Raw genomic sequence first — 17,684 nt, forward strand, 5'->3', positions numbered from 1 at the left:
GAGTGTTTTGGGCTTTTTGGCAGCCACCTGATGTCTTTGATCAGATGGTTAGAATCCAATGAATGATCTTGCCAAAGAGCTGGATTTTGCTCAGGCATCTACACATTTTTCTTCCACTTGATAGGGGATGGGTGTACAAAGTTATGCAGTTCATCTTGTAGCTAGGTGGAAGGAATTGCATTTGGTTGCTGTGAAATGTAATTAGGAGTGGAGGCTGGGGGATAAACTGGACTGAATGACTTGTTGAGGGGTGAGAATGGGGTGAACATGGCTGTGTCCTGTGTTACAAAGTACAGTAAATACAGGACAGATGAAAAAGCAGAATTTTTTTTCTAACCATTTTCTCTGGCAGAGTTCTTCTGCCCATGAACCATGTAGCTGGGCTGCCTGTCAGCTCTCCAGTGCAACTTAGAACCAGTCTGTTCAGACTTGCATCCCTGAAGCTTATCACCTAAATGAGTGTCCTGCTTTCCAGAGGCGGTGAAACCCAGCTGCTCTGAAAATCAGGCTAGTTACTAAGGTGCCAAACTGGAGTCACCCAAATCTGAAAGTTTTTTAGTCGGGGCCCGCTTGACATTCTGAAAGGTTTAAAAAGGCGTGGGGGCATATACAACCTGGTGTCACTCCTGGTTTGGTTTTTGAACAGGACCAATGGCAAATGCTGCAGCCCCCACTAGCACACCTCAGAAACTGATTCCTCCTCAGCCAACTGGCCGTCCTTCACCAGCACCCCCAGCGGTACCTCCTGCAGCATCTCCTGTAATGCCACCCCAAACTCAGTCACCTGGGCAGCCCGCCCAGCCTGCCCCCATGGTGCAGCTCCATCAGAAGCAGAATCGTATCACGCCGATCCAGAAACCAAGAGGACTTGACCCAGTGGAAATCCTTCAGGAGAGGGAATACAGGTAAGAGCTCTGGCTTCTGTTGGAGTTGTGAGATGCTAGTATTAAGTGCCTGGCTGCCTCTTCCCTTTTATCCTCCCACTTGTTTCTTTGCTTTCCTGGGGAATACAGTGGGGCCCTCCCCTTGCCCCAGACAAAAGCCCCAGTTTACTTGCACTTTATAGAATAGCCTAGGATTGAGGAGAAATATGCATAATTTTACTTCAGAATCTGTCTCGACAACTCTTGAAATCTTACGGTTTTCTGTGCAGTCTCGCCTGTCTTTGCATCTCTTTTGATTATAGAGCCTAGGTCGGTCTCATGCCAGAGAGGAATGCTACTGCAATGCCAATGTATTAAACCATGTTTCAGATGCTGTGGTCCAAAGCTGTGCTTAGCTGTCAGAAACCTGTCGCACATGAGCTGTGGTATCCCAAAAAACTGGACAGAGCGCCGATGTATTTAACAGTCTTGTCAGTTGAACAGTAAAAGGGTGGAAGTGCCCAAACTTAAATTCAATTTGTCTGTCTGTCAGCTACAAAATTCTGTCTTATCCCCTCAGATTGCAGGCGCGCATTGCTCATCGAATCCAAGAACTAGAAAACCTGCCCGGGTCTTTGGCTGGTGACCTGAGAACCAAAGCTACCATTGAACTTAAAGCACTAAGACTGCTTAACTTCCAGAGACAGGTAGGTTATGGGCTCTCAGTAGCTGGCCTTCCCAGAGCAGGAATTAGCCAGTCACTGCAGATTTTGTAATGCAAGGCAAGTCCAAGTTGCACAGCAATAAGATAATTAGCATGTGTGTGTCTGTGCCTGGCTTGGAATAAAACAAACTGAACTTAATACTAGACCCCCCAGGTCTGTCCCTTGTATTCACTTGCTACTGTGGAAGTGGCAGCTTACCTTCATACTGGACTGGATGGTGCATTGGTCCATCCCATTTCCTGCTTGACTGATCTGGCCTGGCAGAAGGAAAAGATGCCTGATGAGATGGACCACTGAGCCAATTTGGTGTGGCAGTGGACTAGCTGAACCATTGCCATGCAGTGCTATGGCAGCATCTCAATTCTGAGACTCCATATGCAAGAAATTCTGATTAAGTAGCTTTTTGCTTTTTTGTTTTTCCACTGAGCGGGTGATCTGTCCCTGTGCAGAGGATCTGCCCGAGGCTGTTGCCCAATGGATGTCCCACAAGGGCCTGAGATGCTAAATAGGTCTGTTGCTGGTGAATCTCACCCTTAGTGTACACAGGCAGAATTCTACTGTAACACTTCATATTTTTGCAGTTCCGTAGCATACATCTTGATTTTTTTTTTGCCCAAGGCAACTTCAGAAAGATTCGTATTACTTTTGGCTTTTTTAATGACATGTAAAACATTGGCACTTAAAAAATGACACACTGAATTTAAAAAAAATATGTGAATTTCTTGAAAAGCTGCGTCAGGAAGTCGTGGTGTGCATGAGACGAGATACGGCCCTGGAAACCGCACTGAATGCTAAGGCATACAAACGTAGCAAGCGGCAGTCCCTGCGCGAAGCTCGTATCACAGAGAAATTGGAGAAACAACAGAAGATTGAGCAAGAACGGAAACGCAGACAAAAGCACCAGGTAAGTTGTACCCTTCCTGTTAAATACTTTTGGAGTAAATTATAATGAGAGGAAAAGATTGGTGTGTGTGGGTGTGGTTTTTTGTGTGTGTGGTTTTTATTGCTAAATCCATGCATCGCATGGCTTACAGCAGGGGTTCTCAAACTTTGTGATACTGCGACCCCCTAAAATGCTAAATGAATTTGACACCCCCCCCCCCCCACTGCTCCAAAGTTGTTAAGCAAAAGTTGCACCACTTTGTCCAGTTTGGGACTGCACATTAACTGCCAGTGCACCCACTCTTCCCCCTGAGCCATGCCCCCCAGTCTCCCTATCCCAATGCAGTCACCCCTGCCTCAGACCCAGGCCCCCTGAGAGTCCCTCCCCCATCCTAGTGCACTCCCCCTTCCCCCTCCCCACTCCAGTCAAATCTCCCCCTCCCCCCCGCAGAGCCAGGCACGGAGGAACAATTTTACTTTTAAAGTGCCTGCTCTCCGCCCAGCCCGGTTGCCTCAGCATAGCGTGTGTATCAATTTCGTAGCCCAATTGCCATGGTTTTGTCCCTTCAGGAATACCTCAATAGCATTCTCCAACATGCCAAGGATTTCAAAGAATACCATCGCTCTGTCACGGGCAAAATTCAGAAGCTTACGAAAGCTGTGGCCACTTACCATGCTAACACTGAGCGTGAGCAGAAGAAAGAGAACGAGAGGATTGAGAAGGAGAGAATGCGCAGGTTGATGGTGAGGTTTCCCATGGGGTTGCGAAACCGTTTACACACTTCCACCCTCTGTTATCCAGCTCAGAGGTGTAGGGAGCCTCCGTGCTGATGAAAGGATACTAACCTTCCCTTTTCCTTAGGCTGAGGATGAAGAAGGGTACCGTAAGCTTATCGATCAGAAGAAAGATAAGCGCTTGGCATATCTACTCCAGCAGACGGACGAGTATGTGGCCAACCTGACCGAGCTGGTGCGACAACATAAGGCTGCACAGGTGGCAAAGGAGAAGAAGAAGAAAAAGAAAAAGAAGGTGACTTAACAATTAAGCTTGCTTCTTGATAGAGCTGATGATTCTAATAGGAACCAGGTCTGGAGTAAGGCAGGGGTTTGGAAATTGCTCCAAACATGTCTCTGTTGTCATGCCTCGTTTCTGAGCTGTTCTAGCCCTGCCTTTGCAGTCTGTGGAGCAGTCTATGGAGCAGACACTGTTGTTCATAATGACTGGCTTTTCATAGATGTGACTAGGGTGAGACAAGCAAGTTTGCTTCTCTTGTAATCAAGCGCCATGTTTGAACTTGTGACTCCAGAGCACACACCCTAATGCATCATCTAACCTGCTATACTAATGAGCAGTTTATCCTACTGGAGAGAGCATCTCAAACTGGAGAAATGGTCAGATGTAAATAGGTTGAAATTCAATAAGGACAAATGCAAAGTGGAAGGAACAATCAATTTCACACACACAGAATGGGAAGCGACTGTCTAGGAAGGAGTCCTGCAGAAAGGGATCTAGGGGTCAGAGTGGACCACAAGCTAAATATGAGTCAACAGTGGGACACTGTTCCAAAAAAAGCAAACATGATTCTGGGCTGCATTAACAGGAGTAGTGTGAGCAAGACACGAGAAGTCATTCTCCCGCTCTACTCTGCTCTGAGTAGGCCTCAACTGGAGTACTTTGTCCAGTTCTGGGCACCGCATCTCAGGAAAGATGTGGAGAAATTGGAGAAGGTCCAGAGAAGACCAACAAAAAAGATGAGAGGTCTAGAATTCATGACCTGTGAGGGAAGACTGAAAGAATTGGGTATGTTTAGTTTGGAAAAGAGAAGACTGAAAGAGGAGACATAACAGCTTTCAGGTACCTAAACTGGTGTTGGAAAGAGGAAAAATTATTCTCTTTGGCCTCTGATGACAGGACAAGAAGCAATGGAATTACTTGCAGCAAGGGAGATTTAGGTTGGACATTAGGAAAAACTTCCTGCCTGTCTGGGTGGTTGACCGCTGGAGTAAATTGCCTAGGGAGGTTGTGGAATCTCCATCACTGGAGATAAAAGCAGGTTGGATAGACATTTATAAGGGATGATCTAGATCAGGGCTACTCAACATGTGAACTGCATGCAGCCCGCGGCCTGTTTGTTTGCAGCCTGCAATGCAGTTTGGGTTTACGCAGGGCTCAAAACGTGGCCCGTGGGTGGGAGCCAGGACAAAAAAGTGGTCACTATAATGGTCTTCTGTTGATATACTGTTTAGTAGTTAAATTCTTGGACTGTCATTGCTCATTAAAAGTGCTGTCCTATGGGTGAAAATCAGGTAAATATTGCTTTTTATTAATATCAGCAACACTGACTTAAATGGGGCCTGCGTGTTGTGTGGTCTTGCATTTATCTTTGTATTCATGCCCATCAGTGTGAAATGAGCTATTTGCATCTATGTTTGCATGTCTGTGCAACCACACTTAAGTTGCGGCCCTCGGCATGTGCTGTGAGTATCATTGTGGCCCCCGGGACTTCCAAAGTTGAGTAGCCCTGATCTAGATGGTGCTTGGTCTTGCTGTGAGGGCAGGGGCGGGACTTGACCTCTTGAGGCTTCTTCCAGTTCTAGTTTTCTATGATTCTATGAAAAACCAACCTTCATGCTGTTTTCCTTAATTTTTCAACAAAGTATCACCAAATTGCAATGTTGTTTTCTTCCATAGTAATAAAGGGGGAAAACCTGAAGACTGGTCTGTTCTGACAGCTACAATTTAACTAATGGCAGTTTATCTGGGAAAATTCACTGCAAATTTTCTGCAGCACAAGCTCCTTTAGTGAGAGTCACCAGATCAGAAAACTAGCCATAAATTTTCCCTAATAAATTGCCATCGAGTCAATGGAAGTTGAAAAAACCGAGAACAGTTTTTTGAGGTTTTTTCACTGTATAAATATGGAAGAAAACCATGTGATGAGTCCAAAGGGATAAGCTGGTAGAATTGGTAATAATTTTAAAGTGTTGTTTTTTTGACAGTAGGAATTTCTATTCTGGAGATTTGCAATGGAGTTTGTCCACCTTTAAAGAACTATTTTGGTTTCCTTCTAGTAGTAAGGTGTGCAGAATTATTGTTACTAACTGGCTTTGTATGCTATGGAGATGGATACAACAAACAAACTGGAGAAGAGCAGCTGTTTTGGAGTAATCAAAAGCATCACTCCCACTATAATAATCCATGAGTGCACTAAACTGGTCTAAAATGTTAGCTCTTTTGGAGAACTTCTTGTCTAAAACTTAATTTACAAGTCTGTTCCATCCTGAACAGCTTCTACACTTGACTGAGTCCTCTCTTCCCATCCTCCTTCTTTTGAGTTGGGATACTTGCATTATAAGCATGCCATTTCAATGTAGTGCTTGTATTGTGGGTTTGATTTTTGATTCCGTACCAGTATGTTGCTATTGGTTATATTCCCTTTCTTTCAGAAGGCGGAGAATGCTGAAGGGCAAACCCCTGCAATTGGACCAGATGGTGAGGTAAGCATAAGAAACTTGGGGGCAGAGCAGGGGCAGGGAGAAATAGGGCCTGGGCGGGGAAGGGAGGTTTGGTCATATGGCCAGGCTTAACCAATCGCTTCTACAAGGGGATCTGATATAATTGGGATCAGATCCATAAGAGAGATCCATCGATAATTTCAGGCATGTGAGCAGTTCCAGTGAACTCAGTAGAACAAAAGTGCTGAAAGTTACACACATACATAAGGATCTGCAACCTCTTTTTTTTTTAACAAGTATCTAGTTGCAAATAAATTCATGAGAGAAGCTAGAGATATTTCCCATTAAGAGAATTCTTTTATTCATTCCTCCAATTGCCAGGCAACATTTTTTGGTCACAGCTAACTCAAGACCGTGGCTGTCTGTTTCTTTTTTAATCCGTGCAAACCAGACATTTTAAAAACAGATCATAAGCTTTGATCTACTTCTCATTTGGGTCAATACTGTAGTAGCTGTGTAGTAGCACACAACTGATTTTAATGAAAGCACTGAGCAGCTTTAATTGCAGGTGGAATACTGACATGTACATCTATTGTGCTTCCTCAGCCTCTGGATGAGACCAGCCAAATGAGCGATCTCCCTGTGAAAGTGATCCACGTGGAGAGTGGTAAAATCCTTACTGGCACAGATGCTCCGAAGGCTGGACAGCTGGACACCTGGCTGGAAATGAACCCAGGGTAAGCAGACACCAGTTCCCAGCTTGCCATCTGGAGTTCTGGCAGAAGGATGACAGCCTCGCATTTGCTGCAACCCATTCTGCAGCTTTGCTTATACATCCTGTTCCATGTGTGATCTGAAATGGGTCAACAAGTACACCGGTTGGGGGTCTGGAATCTGGCCCTAACCCTGCAGTGAAGTTTCCTCTCGCAGAGACCAGCACAGGACTGGGGCTGTGTCCAGTCGAGGCAAGAAAAACCCAAAATATCAACATAGGCCCAGCCCAACACCTTGAAAGTCCCAGAGGACAGGAAAAAGTATGTTGTATCCTTAGAAAATGAATATTCCTTTAACCTTACTCCAGCAGTGAGGGAGTTGCTAAATTGTGTGGGGAAATACTGTTGCAAAAGGGACTTAATTGTCTTATGCACTCAGGCCCAATTAATTTTTCTGGGTGCACTGGTTCTAAACCTGGGATTAGAAAGGAAAACAATTAGTCAAATTCCTGGGTTAAAAGTAGCAGTAATCTCACTCTGGTTTGAGTTTGAAGGCTTTCAGAGCCAAGCCAGTCTCATGTCTCTGCATTGCACTGCACTCTGCGTCGGAACTGGCATTAAATATTAATATTTGTGTTTAATTAGATATGAAGTAGCTCCCAGATCTGACAGTGAAGAAAGTGGGTCGGAGGAGGAGGAAGAGGTAAGTGAATGTGTCTTAAGTTATATTTTTTGTGTGCTAGTATTTTAAAACCGAAAATAACAAGAAGATATAAAAAAAAATCTTCAGCTTAATCCAGTATTTATTTTTTCAAATATAGTTCAATGTTCATTTCGCTAAGTGGAATTCATTTAGAACAAATACATCTTGAAAGCTCTAATGTATGCGGTGTAGAAATAACCTCATGCTGTCCTATTTCCGCTTGGCATCTCTTCTTCTGTTGTGTCATGTCTTAACTAGGACACAGTCCTGCAAATCTCTGCTTCTCATAGTAGCCTGGCATTGCCATCATACGTGTATAAGGATTTAAAAACAGCTGCCCTAGTGGGTCAGACCAATGGTCCATTTAGCTTGGTATCCTGTCTCTAACCATGGTCAGTTCCAGAGCTTGGAGGGTACAGAACAGGGCAGTCTTGGAATAATTCACAATCTTTCCCTGTCTTGCAGGAACCAGTCCTTGATCTGTAAGGCAGGGTATGTCTAGACTATGTGGCTCCGTCGACGGAGCCATATAAACTAGTTTACCCGGCATAGGCAAAGAAGCGGGGATTTAAATAATCCCTGATTCATTAAAATAAACATGGCCGCCGTGCTGTGCTGATGATCAGCTGATTCAGCACAGCCTGGCAGTCTAGACACGGATCTGTCGGCTGGGGAAGCCTTTGCCGTCCGAGGCATAAGGGATCAGTCGGCAGAGGCTTCCCCAGCCGACAGATCCGGGTCTAGACTTCCAGACTGTCTCTAGACATACCCGCAGTGACTGTTGCTTGTGGGTTCTTAAAGGTCCATAAATAATCTGGAACTATGTAAATATAAAAAAAGTACTAGGTTCAGGAGGCACCATCACTCTTTGAGTGCGCTACAGTTTGGAGTGAGGAAGAGGCAATATTTTGGGGATAGGGACCGGGTAAAGCTCCCCCTGCATCCCGTATGAGATTGAACCATTAATCTCGGTCGCCCTCCCTGCCTTTTACTACTCTGCCACTTGTGGTGGGCTGGTCTGATATTCTGCACTGACAGCTTAGGGGCAGGCATGGTTTTGCCAACGTAATGGAAGTTCCTACTCCCCTCAGCAAGAATTCAGTTTTAAATCACGGGAGGAAAGGGGGCCGGGTTGTTAGCATAGGGATGGCAGGAGGCAGGGTGCATTGTCGGTCAGCATTCTAGACCATACATGAAAAATGTTCACACTTAGATGCCTATGGTTAGCTCCTACATCCATATTTAGGAAGGAGACCAAATAGATTTGTGTAGGTACCTACATAAGTAGTGTAATTTTTTTTCCAAAGATGCCACAAATGTACAAATCCTGTTGAAGTCAATAGGAAAAGCCAACACTCCCCTTTTTTGAAAAAGGGGCTGCTTTTATTCTGGTGTCTAAATATGGATGTTGGAGCCCTGGGTTTGGAGATCTTGGCCAAAGTTTTTATTTCTGCTCAGTTATGATCGGGGGGGGGGGGAGGGGAGGATGTTGGCCATTTTTCTAAAAGAAAACGAATGAAAAGGCTGCAGATATGGTCACAAAGTAGGCCTAGATACTCCAATTGTACAGGGAGGTGCAAAGAGAGTCTATAGCTTTGTAGCAGGGCAGGCTGAGTCCTACACATGAAAAGTCAATGCAAATCTACACATCGGATTCATTCCAACCAGCCAACTGGCCTGTATATTGTCCTTCACTTCCACTGTGCATTGAAGTCTCCTGCAGCAGCAGCTGGTGAACAAAACTCTGTGCTTGATAGCATCGCAGCAACAGGAGGGAAGGGAAGAGGTGTCTCCAAGGGGATGGGTTTTTGCAATGTTTGCAGCATGAATTTTAAGAGTTTGCTGCATGTTAAGTGGCTTGTGCAGACTTGGTCAGCTCCATCTCCCTGTCAGGATGCAGAACACTGTTCTCTGCTGCACGTAAGGAGGAGCATGTGTAGCTGGATAGTCCCAGTGACGTAGCCTTCCATTTCTGGCAGGAGGAGGAAGAGGAGCAGCCACAGCCTGCTCAGCCTGCCCTGCCTGTGGAGGAGAAGAAGAAGATCCCAGACCCAGACAGCGACGATGTGTCCGAAGTCGATGCCAGGCACATTATTGAGTAAGCTCCACGTGGTCACTTGCTGCATCAGTGTGTTAAATCCCGTTTTGTTTTCCGTGGGGGGGTCGGAGGAAGAAATCACCCAGGATTAGTGTGGTTTGGTTTCCATTCTTTTCCTGGAGGCAGGATTGACAGGCACTAGTAACTGGCAAAAGACTTGCAAACCCCTGCTCTCTTGTTCCAGTATGAGGGGCACCTCGGTCACCTGGCTGGTACAGTTGTCATTTCCTGCTAGAAAGGCTTCCATTGTAATCCCTGTTTGTCAGTAGCTTATCATTCCCTCCCAGTGCACTCTAAAAATGACATTTGGGGCCTCTGATTTGTTATGCTTGGTCTTTACCCAGAGATTAAGGTTGAGACATTCAAATCTACATAATAGATTTAGATGCAAGATCTGTTGATTTTAATGGGAATTGTGTCTGATTCTCGAGGAAGCTTTATATTAGCAATACAGTGATCCAGGGTTTTTGAAAAATGAAGCAAAACTAACATGTTGGTTGCCAAGTACAAGGAAACTTGGGTGCTGCTTTTTTATTTAAAAGGTCTTTCTTGGGTACCCTCCCTAGCTACGTTTGGAGACGGGAAAAGGCTTGCAGATGAAAATAGCATAAGAAATCATGGCTGCATACCTGCTGGAGACCCAAGGGGTGGGGAGGTCATGTCCTTTCTGGTTTGAGAGAGAGGAGCTTTAGAGGTCCTGAGGAAGGACTCTGTGTAAGTTCACAAGCTTGTGTCTTTCCCCAGCAGAAGCTGGTCCAATCAGGTGCCTCAGCCATCTTCTGTCTCCAATGTTCTGGGGCCAGCACAGCTACTGAAACGCTCCCTGCAAACATCAGCCACGGATTAGAACACCAGCAGGGGCCGCTGTGAGCGTCTAGTCTGACCTCTTGCAGAATGCTGGTCAATAGACTGCCCTGAATTATGTCCGATTAGAACATCAAGCGGTTAGGCTTGAACCCTTACATGAGCCACATCAGAGTGGTCAGACGGGGTCAGACCAAAGGCCCATCCAGCCCAGGGTCCTGTCTGCCGACAGTGGCCAATGCCAGGTGCCCCAGGGAGAGTGAACAGAACAGGGAATCATCACGGGATCCCTCCCCTCTTGCCCATTCCCAGCCCCATATAACCAGAGGCTACGGGGACTATTCCTGCCCATCCTGGCACACAGCCATTGGTGGGCCCGGCCTGCAAGAATTACCTAGTTCTTTTTGAACTGTTACAGTTTCTCTACTCCAAAGTGGGTTCAAGTTATGCTTTCCTCGCAACATCCTCTGGCAGTGTCCCACCGGCTGATTATCACGTGTGAGGAAATACTTACTTTTGCTTGGTCTCAACGTGTTAATTATTAATTTCACTGGGTAACACCTGGCTCTCACATTACGGGGAGGAGTAAATAACACTTTCTTATTTACTTTCTCCATACCAGTTGCCATTTTACAGACCTCTACCATGTCCCCACTTACTTTTCAACTTGGAAAAGAGGCAACTATCAGCTTCATTAATCTCTCCTACTGAGGAATCTTTTCCATCCCCCTAATTATTTCGTTGCACTTTTCTGAACCTTTTCCAATATTGGTATATCTCTTCTGATATGGGGCAACCACATCTCCATACGATACTCAAGATGTCGGCGTACCCTGGATTTATATGTAGGCATTATGATATTCTGTCTAATCTATCCCTTTTTTAATTATTCTCAACATTGTTTGCTTTTTTTGATTGCTGCTGCACATTGAATGGATTTTTTCAGAGAACTATCCACAATGACACCAGGAACTCCCTCTTGAGTGGTAACAGCTAATTTAGACCTCATCATTTTTTACGTATTGTTGGGATTATTTCCAGTGTGCATTACTTAGCATTTATCAACATTGAATTTCATCTGTCATTTTGTCGCCCAATCACCCAGTTTTCTGAGGTCCTTTTTAAGCTCTTCACAGTCTGCTTTGGACTGAACTATCCTCTGCAAATTTTGCCATCTTGCTGATTACCCCTTTGTCCCGGTAATTTATGAATATGTTGAATAGGACTGGTCCCAGGACAGACCAATGTTTCCTCTAATCTTTTCCATCCAGGTGCAAAATATAATTGTATATGCACTGAGGCATGTGCTAATGCGCACCGCCCATAGAAACATAAAACCTAATTGTGGGTGCTCTGCTAATCAGTGGGATGGCATTTGAATTTCTTCTGAGTGGCCTCAGGGTACACTGGTACAGACCCTTTAGGGCAGCGATGGGCAAACTAGGCTAGTGAGTGGGCTGCATGAGTGGCCCTTCGTCTTAGTGGGCCACAACATTGTCGTAAACAAAGCCGTCTCTTGGGATAGGGCGGCTTTGCTTACTGCGCTTGCTGGGTACCTAGAATTTATGGGGTGTGCTGATTTGAATTGGAGCAGCACTTTGATTGGCTGTAGAGAGAGCACATGGCTCTCTCAGCCAGCACGCATCTTGGTTCACGTGCCCTTGCTTTACATGTGCATCACTTCAGTAATACTGGTAGGAAAAAGACTACAGACAGAAAGCAGCAGAATCTGGCAATCCTGTACGTTGCAAAATGTCTCATGGGCCACACACAACCCTGATGGGCCACATGCAGCTTGCCCATCACTGCCTTACAGACCCCACTAGTTCCCCCTCTCCATTCTGAAAACAATTTATTCTTATCCTTTGTTTCCTATCTTTTAGCCAGTCATTGATCCATGAGAGGATCCCATGACAGCCTACTTTGCTAAGGAAAAGTCTCCCAGCTGTCAATAAGCCATTACATTGTCTAGAGAGGTAGTCGCCTGCATTAAGCCAGCATATCACAGTGCCATAATGTGCCTCCTTTTTCATACCGTGCGCTGGGTTTTATAAAGCACCCCTGAGTATGAATGTGGCATAGGTGCGTTTATGCCAGAATGTCTATCTGAGCTGTTAGTTTTTTAAACTAAGGAAATGGAAGAAAAGAAGGTAATGCAATGTTGATACTTTACAAGACAAAGAATCGGGGATGACCGCGTTTATGGTTCCCATGGTGGCAAGCGTTGCCCAGATAAAGAAAAAAGTTATCGTCATGTATGGAAAATGCTGAACATTTCAAAGTGGGTTCAAGTTCTGCTTCCCTCAGCAACTATAACTTAGCATTCTGGATACTTCTGTGCATGTAGAAACTGCACCTTACTGTGGCAGTAGCCTAGTTTTTTGCTTTTAATATTTGTAAGGGCTTAGATACACTGTACTCTCAGATCTTTTCCCCTGTTCGTTCGTGCTTGCTTGCATGCAAACACTGGTCGAAAGATGTCAGCAGAACAGTTCTCCCTTGCCTGCCCTTTTTCTTGTTCAAATTGCCGCTTCCTAGTTGCCTTTCTGAGCTGCAAAAGCAAAAAAGTTGTGTGCGCCTTAAACTGCACTTAAGGAAGCACCATTTGGCTGTAGTGTTAAGCCTACTGGAGGGGGTCTCCAGTTTCTGGTGCATCAATTGGAAGAGATTCTAATCACACCAGGAAATACTAGTACGTGGATTGCAAAAGCAACTATAATAGATTAAATAGGCAAAATATGTGCAAAATTGTTTTTTTTTTTTTTTTTTTTTTTTTTTTTTGAACCAGTAATTCCTTTCAAACAAATATAAGCTGTTGGATGATATGGTAATAAGAATTTACTTCCCATTCAAGTAAAGTTTCTTGCTCTCAAAGCATGCTGTGGTTTGGATCTTCAAAATTCAGCAGGGCTTGTGCTCCAAAGATACCTGGGTGCTGCTGTACATCTTATCCCACCTGGTCGTTTCCAAGGTGTTAACGAGCAGGCATTATTCTTTGCTTCCTGATCCTAGAGAGTATGAGGCAAAGGTAAACCGGGATGAGACGAGACTAAAATGTTCTTTCAGAGGCAAAGAAGTGGATGGGGTTTGTACTTTGGAGTAAAGAATTAATGAGGTCCAAGGCTTCGTGGGGTCCCCCCCGGGGGTCATTGGGCCCCGAGGAAGCCTGTCTCCCAGAGAAGTGAGAAGGATTATCTCCATATCGATTCAAAACCCTTTATGTATTTATTTTTTAGAAATGCTAAGCAAGATGTTGATGATGAGTATGGGGTCTCCCAAGCTCTGGCGAGGGGATTGCAATCTTACTACGCTGTGGCCCACGCGGTCACTGAACGAGTGGACAAACAGTCCACGCTCATGGTCAATGGCGTCCTCAAACAATACCAGGTGAGACACTGAGGGAGGAAACACCCTGGTTCAGGGTGATTGGGACTGGAATAGCGTATGCACACGTACAGCATGTCTGATCTACCTCAGGGATGCTCAGCTGTGGGGGGAGAACCTAGGACTTGCCAGGAGGGATGAGACCCACAGCACGTAGTCCAGTGGCCTGTCTCTGACCAGCAGCTCAAAGGGATGTTTTCTGGACTCTGCAGTACCAGACGTGGGATAACAGCCCCCCACCGTAGGGCTCATCCAGGGACTGGCTTTACCACGATCCCTGAGATTTAATGTCCCTTTCAAAATGATGTTTGTTATGACAAGTGAATTCCTGGCCTAGCTCTGCCTTGCATGTCAGTTCCTTGTGCAGACTGTATTTGAACAGAAAAGCCTCCTTAGAGCGCTCCAGGCAACTGATCTCACCCTGCTTGGTGTTGGGCTCCTGTCCTGCTTCCCTCACTGCTCTGAGGTGGCGCGCCTTCACTGTGCTCGGTTGTTTGTCTGCCTAGGCATTGCAGCTGCATCTCCAAGCTGATGTGGTCTAATCTGTTTGGGTTCATAGGGCATCGTTTCTTACCTTTTGAACCTGCTGAATACCCTAGCTCGGTAAGCAAACCCACAATGTAATAAAGCTGACGAGCAAGTTTTAAACACACACGGCTACGTCTGAATTGCACCAAACAGGCTGAAAACGATTGGATAATACTCGAATCGGTTGCAGTCTGCAGGGACCAAAGTGACTTGACAGACACTTTGTGGCATCTGTAGGTGTAGTTAGGTAATTCTGGAGTACTTTGAAGATGGAAAGCCCTCTGGAACGGCTAACGTTTTGTGCTCATTAGTAGGCTCTGGTGGTGTAAGACCTCACTTGTGATATTAGTCAGTGAAATCCTGGGCATTAAAGAGAGGAGCCCGTTGGCTCTCACCTCCGATCTCTCCCCCACTGCAGGGAGTGGAAGGTTGTTCCCGTCAGTCCGTGCAAACAACCAGACAGTTGGTAAAGTTCCGAGAGATGCCGATGAGAATAAAATGATCCGAGCTTCTGGAGAAGAGGGTTCCTTAATAAAACAACTGTTTAGCCAGACTTGGCCTGTCGCTTAAAGTAGTGTTTCTCAACCTTTTTTTAAATAAAATACCCCTTTAAAAAAATTGTAAGTACCCCCAGTACCTACAGTTTTCAGACACACACAATTTTTTTCTACCGTTGCAACACGTTGGTTTAAACAACTTAATCGTAGCCGGGTGAGTGATGAAATTTTGGGGTGTAAAGTACAAAAATAATAAAGCGCTGTGAAACTTAAAACAAATGTTCAGTTTTCTCCAAATGTCAGTTGTTGATGTACCCCCCAGACTTCTCTCAAGTACCCCTAAGGATACTCGTACCACTGGTTGAGAAACACTGGCTTAAAGCACAGCACATTAAAGGGAGCTCTCTGTGTGGTACACGTGATCCAGAAGGAAAAGGAATGGATCGGTGCCAAGGAGCGCTTTGAGATAATTAACTCTAAAACAAGAGGTTTAATAATCAATAAATAATTCATTACAGTGTTACATAAGGCAAGTGGCTGCAGATCATTCACAAGGAAGTGTGGCTTTTTTTCCTCCTAGCATGTCCTCTTTAGTTGACGTTCTTTGAATCGCCCTCTGTTCTCTTTCTATTCAGATTAAAGGCTTGGAGTGGCTCGTCTCTTTGTACAATAATAACCTGAATGGCATCCTGGCAGATGAGATGGGTCTGGGCAAAACGATCCAGACCATCGCTTTAATCACATACCTCATGGAGCACAAGCGCATCAACGGGCCCTTCCTCATTATAGTACCTCTCTCGTAAGTGTGGCGCGTGGCCCGACGGTGGAAAGGGTGGGACCGCAATGTTCCTTCTAGTGGTGCTGTGCAGGGTAGCAGGGTGGGATGGCTGGGGCTGGGCTAAAGAGCCAGTTGTGAATTATGGGCTCCGTTCCTCGCACTGCCACGGACTCCCCCCTCTGACCTTGGAGTTCACTCTGCTGCTTTGCCTCCGCTACCAGTCTGCAAAATGGCTGTAGTGGCTCTGGCCGTACCAGGGCATTCGGGACCATTTGGACGGGGCTTTGAGAGCCTTGGACAAAGCAACTATAGAAACCCAGATAATGTCACACTTGCCCTCAGGGATGCTGCTGCTCTTCTGCCCCCAGGCATAGGCTTTTGGCTCACAGCCTCTTAATCAGTGGACTAAATTTTACCCTAATGTTATAAGACATCATGTCAATCTGAGTAATCAGAAGGCACCTTTAAAGGCACCTTCCCCACTCACCTGAAATAATAAATCAATGCACTGGTGTGAAGAGCCAGAACTCGGGCATTCCAGGCTGTAGCAGAGCTGTTCCTCTTTACCTGTGATACGAAAGCCCGTGTCTTCGCCTGACAAACTAGGGCAGCGCTCCCTCGGGCATGCAACGTTTGGGAAATGGCGCGTTCCCAGTTCAGTCCCTGGCGCGTGGAAAGCTCCTTTGAGCGATTGCCCGGGCTAAGTCCGCTCTTGAGGTACCTGCACCCCGTACACGCTAAATGGGATTGTTTTGTTCAGTAGCATCCAGTGCAGCTATGTCTGTGCCATGGGCTCTTTGCAGCCCTCCCTCCCGCTCGGGGACAGACAAGCAGAGTGGCACAAGCATCTCTCTCCAGTCTTACCACCGGTGGCAGACATGGGGAATCCCTGCTCCATGCAATGGGTGATTGACTTAGCCTAGTATGAAATGTAGTTAGTGTTGTGTCATGGTGCCCAGGCCTGCGCTGTGCAGCTCTCCTCCTGCTCCTTTTCCTACCTTCCTGGCTGCCAGCTCCCTCCTCCCAGGGGGACACTGCGGGCTGCCCTTTACACTAGAACCTCAGAGTTAGGACTGCCTCACGGGTGGAAGTTGTTCATGATGCTGAACTAAATCTTAGGGGTCTTTCCAAACTTCGTACACCTTTGAAACTTTACTAGGCAGAAGGAAAATGCTGCTTTTAACCATCTTAATTTAAATGAAACAAGCCAAGAAACAGTTTCCTTACCTTGTGGAGCCTTTTTCTAACTTTCCCATTCGTTTTCTTTTTAGCATTTTATCTTTAATGCAGAATTTTGTTAGTCTGTAAAGTGCTACCAGACCATTTGTTGTTTAAGTTTATACAGTACCGTGATGTATCTGCACCTTCCTCCTCTTCCCTCTCCCCCCAAGTACTGCCAGTTCCAAATGAGGGGTGTGCTTGGTCTGTTGGCTCATAACTCTGATAGGCCCAACAGTCAGGGAGTGGCTCCTTTCAGGCAGCCAGGGCTGCTGTCACCACCTGGGCTTTATACAGACACTTCCTGTTCGTGCCCAGCTGAGCTGCATTTAATCAAGCCCTGCTTCCTGGCTCCTCCAGGTGCAGCCTGGGCAGTTAGCCTACGCAGCCGTCCTGACCCTCCCGGACAAACAACCCAGCAAGTCGGCTTTGGCAGTGAAGTTACCCTTGACCAGGGTTTCCCAACTGATGGGTCAGGACCCAAATATGGGTCACTGTTACGGTTCAAAAGGGTCGCCAAGTGTCTCCCCAGGTGGCTCTGCCCTCTCTCCTCCCTGTTTTTGAATGGCCTTGGGTTACCAAGGCTTCCTGAATTGCCAGAATGGGTCCCCATCTGGAAAAGGTTGGAAACCGCTGCCCTAGACAAACAGAAACCTGTGGAATAACTATGGGAGCTTGAGCCACTCATTAACGAACCACTGTTCCTAAGCGCAGGCTTTCAGATCGGATGCCCCGTCCTGCAGTCCCAATTTACAACAAACTCCAGCTTCCCACTGCCGAGCAATTGCTTGCCCCTCTCTAGGCCTGGAATCTGTGTGGACAGTGGCTTGGAGAAGAAGGAACACTTACGCGCCTTGCGGCAACCGGTTCTTTGCAATGTGCTGTGCACGCCCTTTCCACAATCGGGTCTCTCTCCGCTGCCACCGAGTTCTGCTCCTCGGGGTTCTGTGCCGGCGGAAGAACGGAGGATTGGCCGAGCCCACTCTGGCCCTTGTGCCCTCCGGCCAGGGGAACATGAAGTTACGTAGGTGGCAG

The 17,684-nt window shown here is 46.2% G+C and overlaps 1 protein-coding gene across 8 annotated transcripts in view; it reads left to right on the top strand.

Annotated features, from left to right (window-relative positions):
• Nucleotides 1-17,684, top strand: part of SMARCA4 (SWI/SNF related BAF chromatin remodeling complex subunit ATPase 4) — a 60,541-nt gene that overhangs the window by 18,722 nt on the left and 24,135 nt on the right. For all 8 annotated transcript variants that reach the window (XM_075916159.2, XM_075916157.2, XM_075916160.2 and 5 more), the window contains exons 7-17: nucleotides 647-905; nucleotides 1,444-1,570; nucleotides 2,319-2,492; nucleotides 3,041-3,214; nucleotides 3,333-3,500; nucleotides 5,918-5,968; nucleotides 6,533-6,663; nucleotides 7,285-7,342; nucleotides 9,322-9,440; nucleotides 13,481-13,631; nucleotides 15,289-15,452. In XM_075916159.2, coding sequence (XP_075772274.1) covers nucleotides 647-905; nucleotides 1,444-1,570; nucleotides 2,319-2,492; nucleotides 3,041-3,214; nucleotides 3,333-3,500; nucleotides 5,918-5,968; nucleotides 6,533-6,663; nucleotides 7,285-7,342; nucleotides 9,322-9,440; nucleotides 13,481-13,631; nucleotides 15,289-15,452 — 1,576 coding nt within the window. The remainder of the gene's footprint in view (nucleotides 1-646; nucleotides 906-1,443; nucleotides 1,571-2,318; nucleotides 2,493-3,040; nucleotides 3,215-3,332; nucleotides 3,501-5,917; nucleotides 5,969-6,532; nucleotides 6,664-7,284; nucleotides 7,343-9,321; nucleotides 9,441-13,480; nucleotides 13,632-15,288; nucleotides 15,453-17,684) is intronic.

The sequence above is a fragment of the Pelodiscus sinensis genome, chromosome 31 (genome assembly GCF_052426305.1).
Source record: "Pelodiscus sinensis isolate ZL-2025 chromosome 31, ASM5242630v1, whole genome shotgun sequence".
Lineage (NCBI taxonomy): Eukaryota > Metazoa > Chordata > Testudines > Trionychidae > Pelodiscus > Pelodiscus sinensis.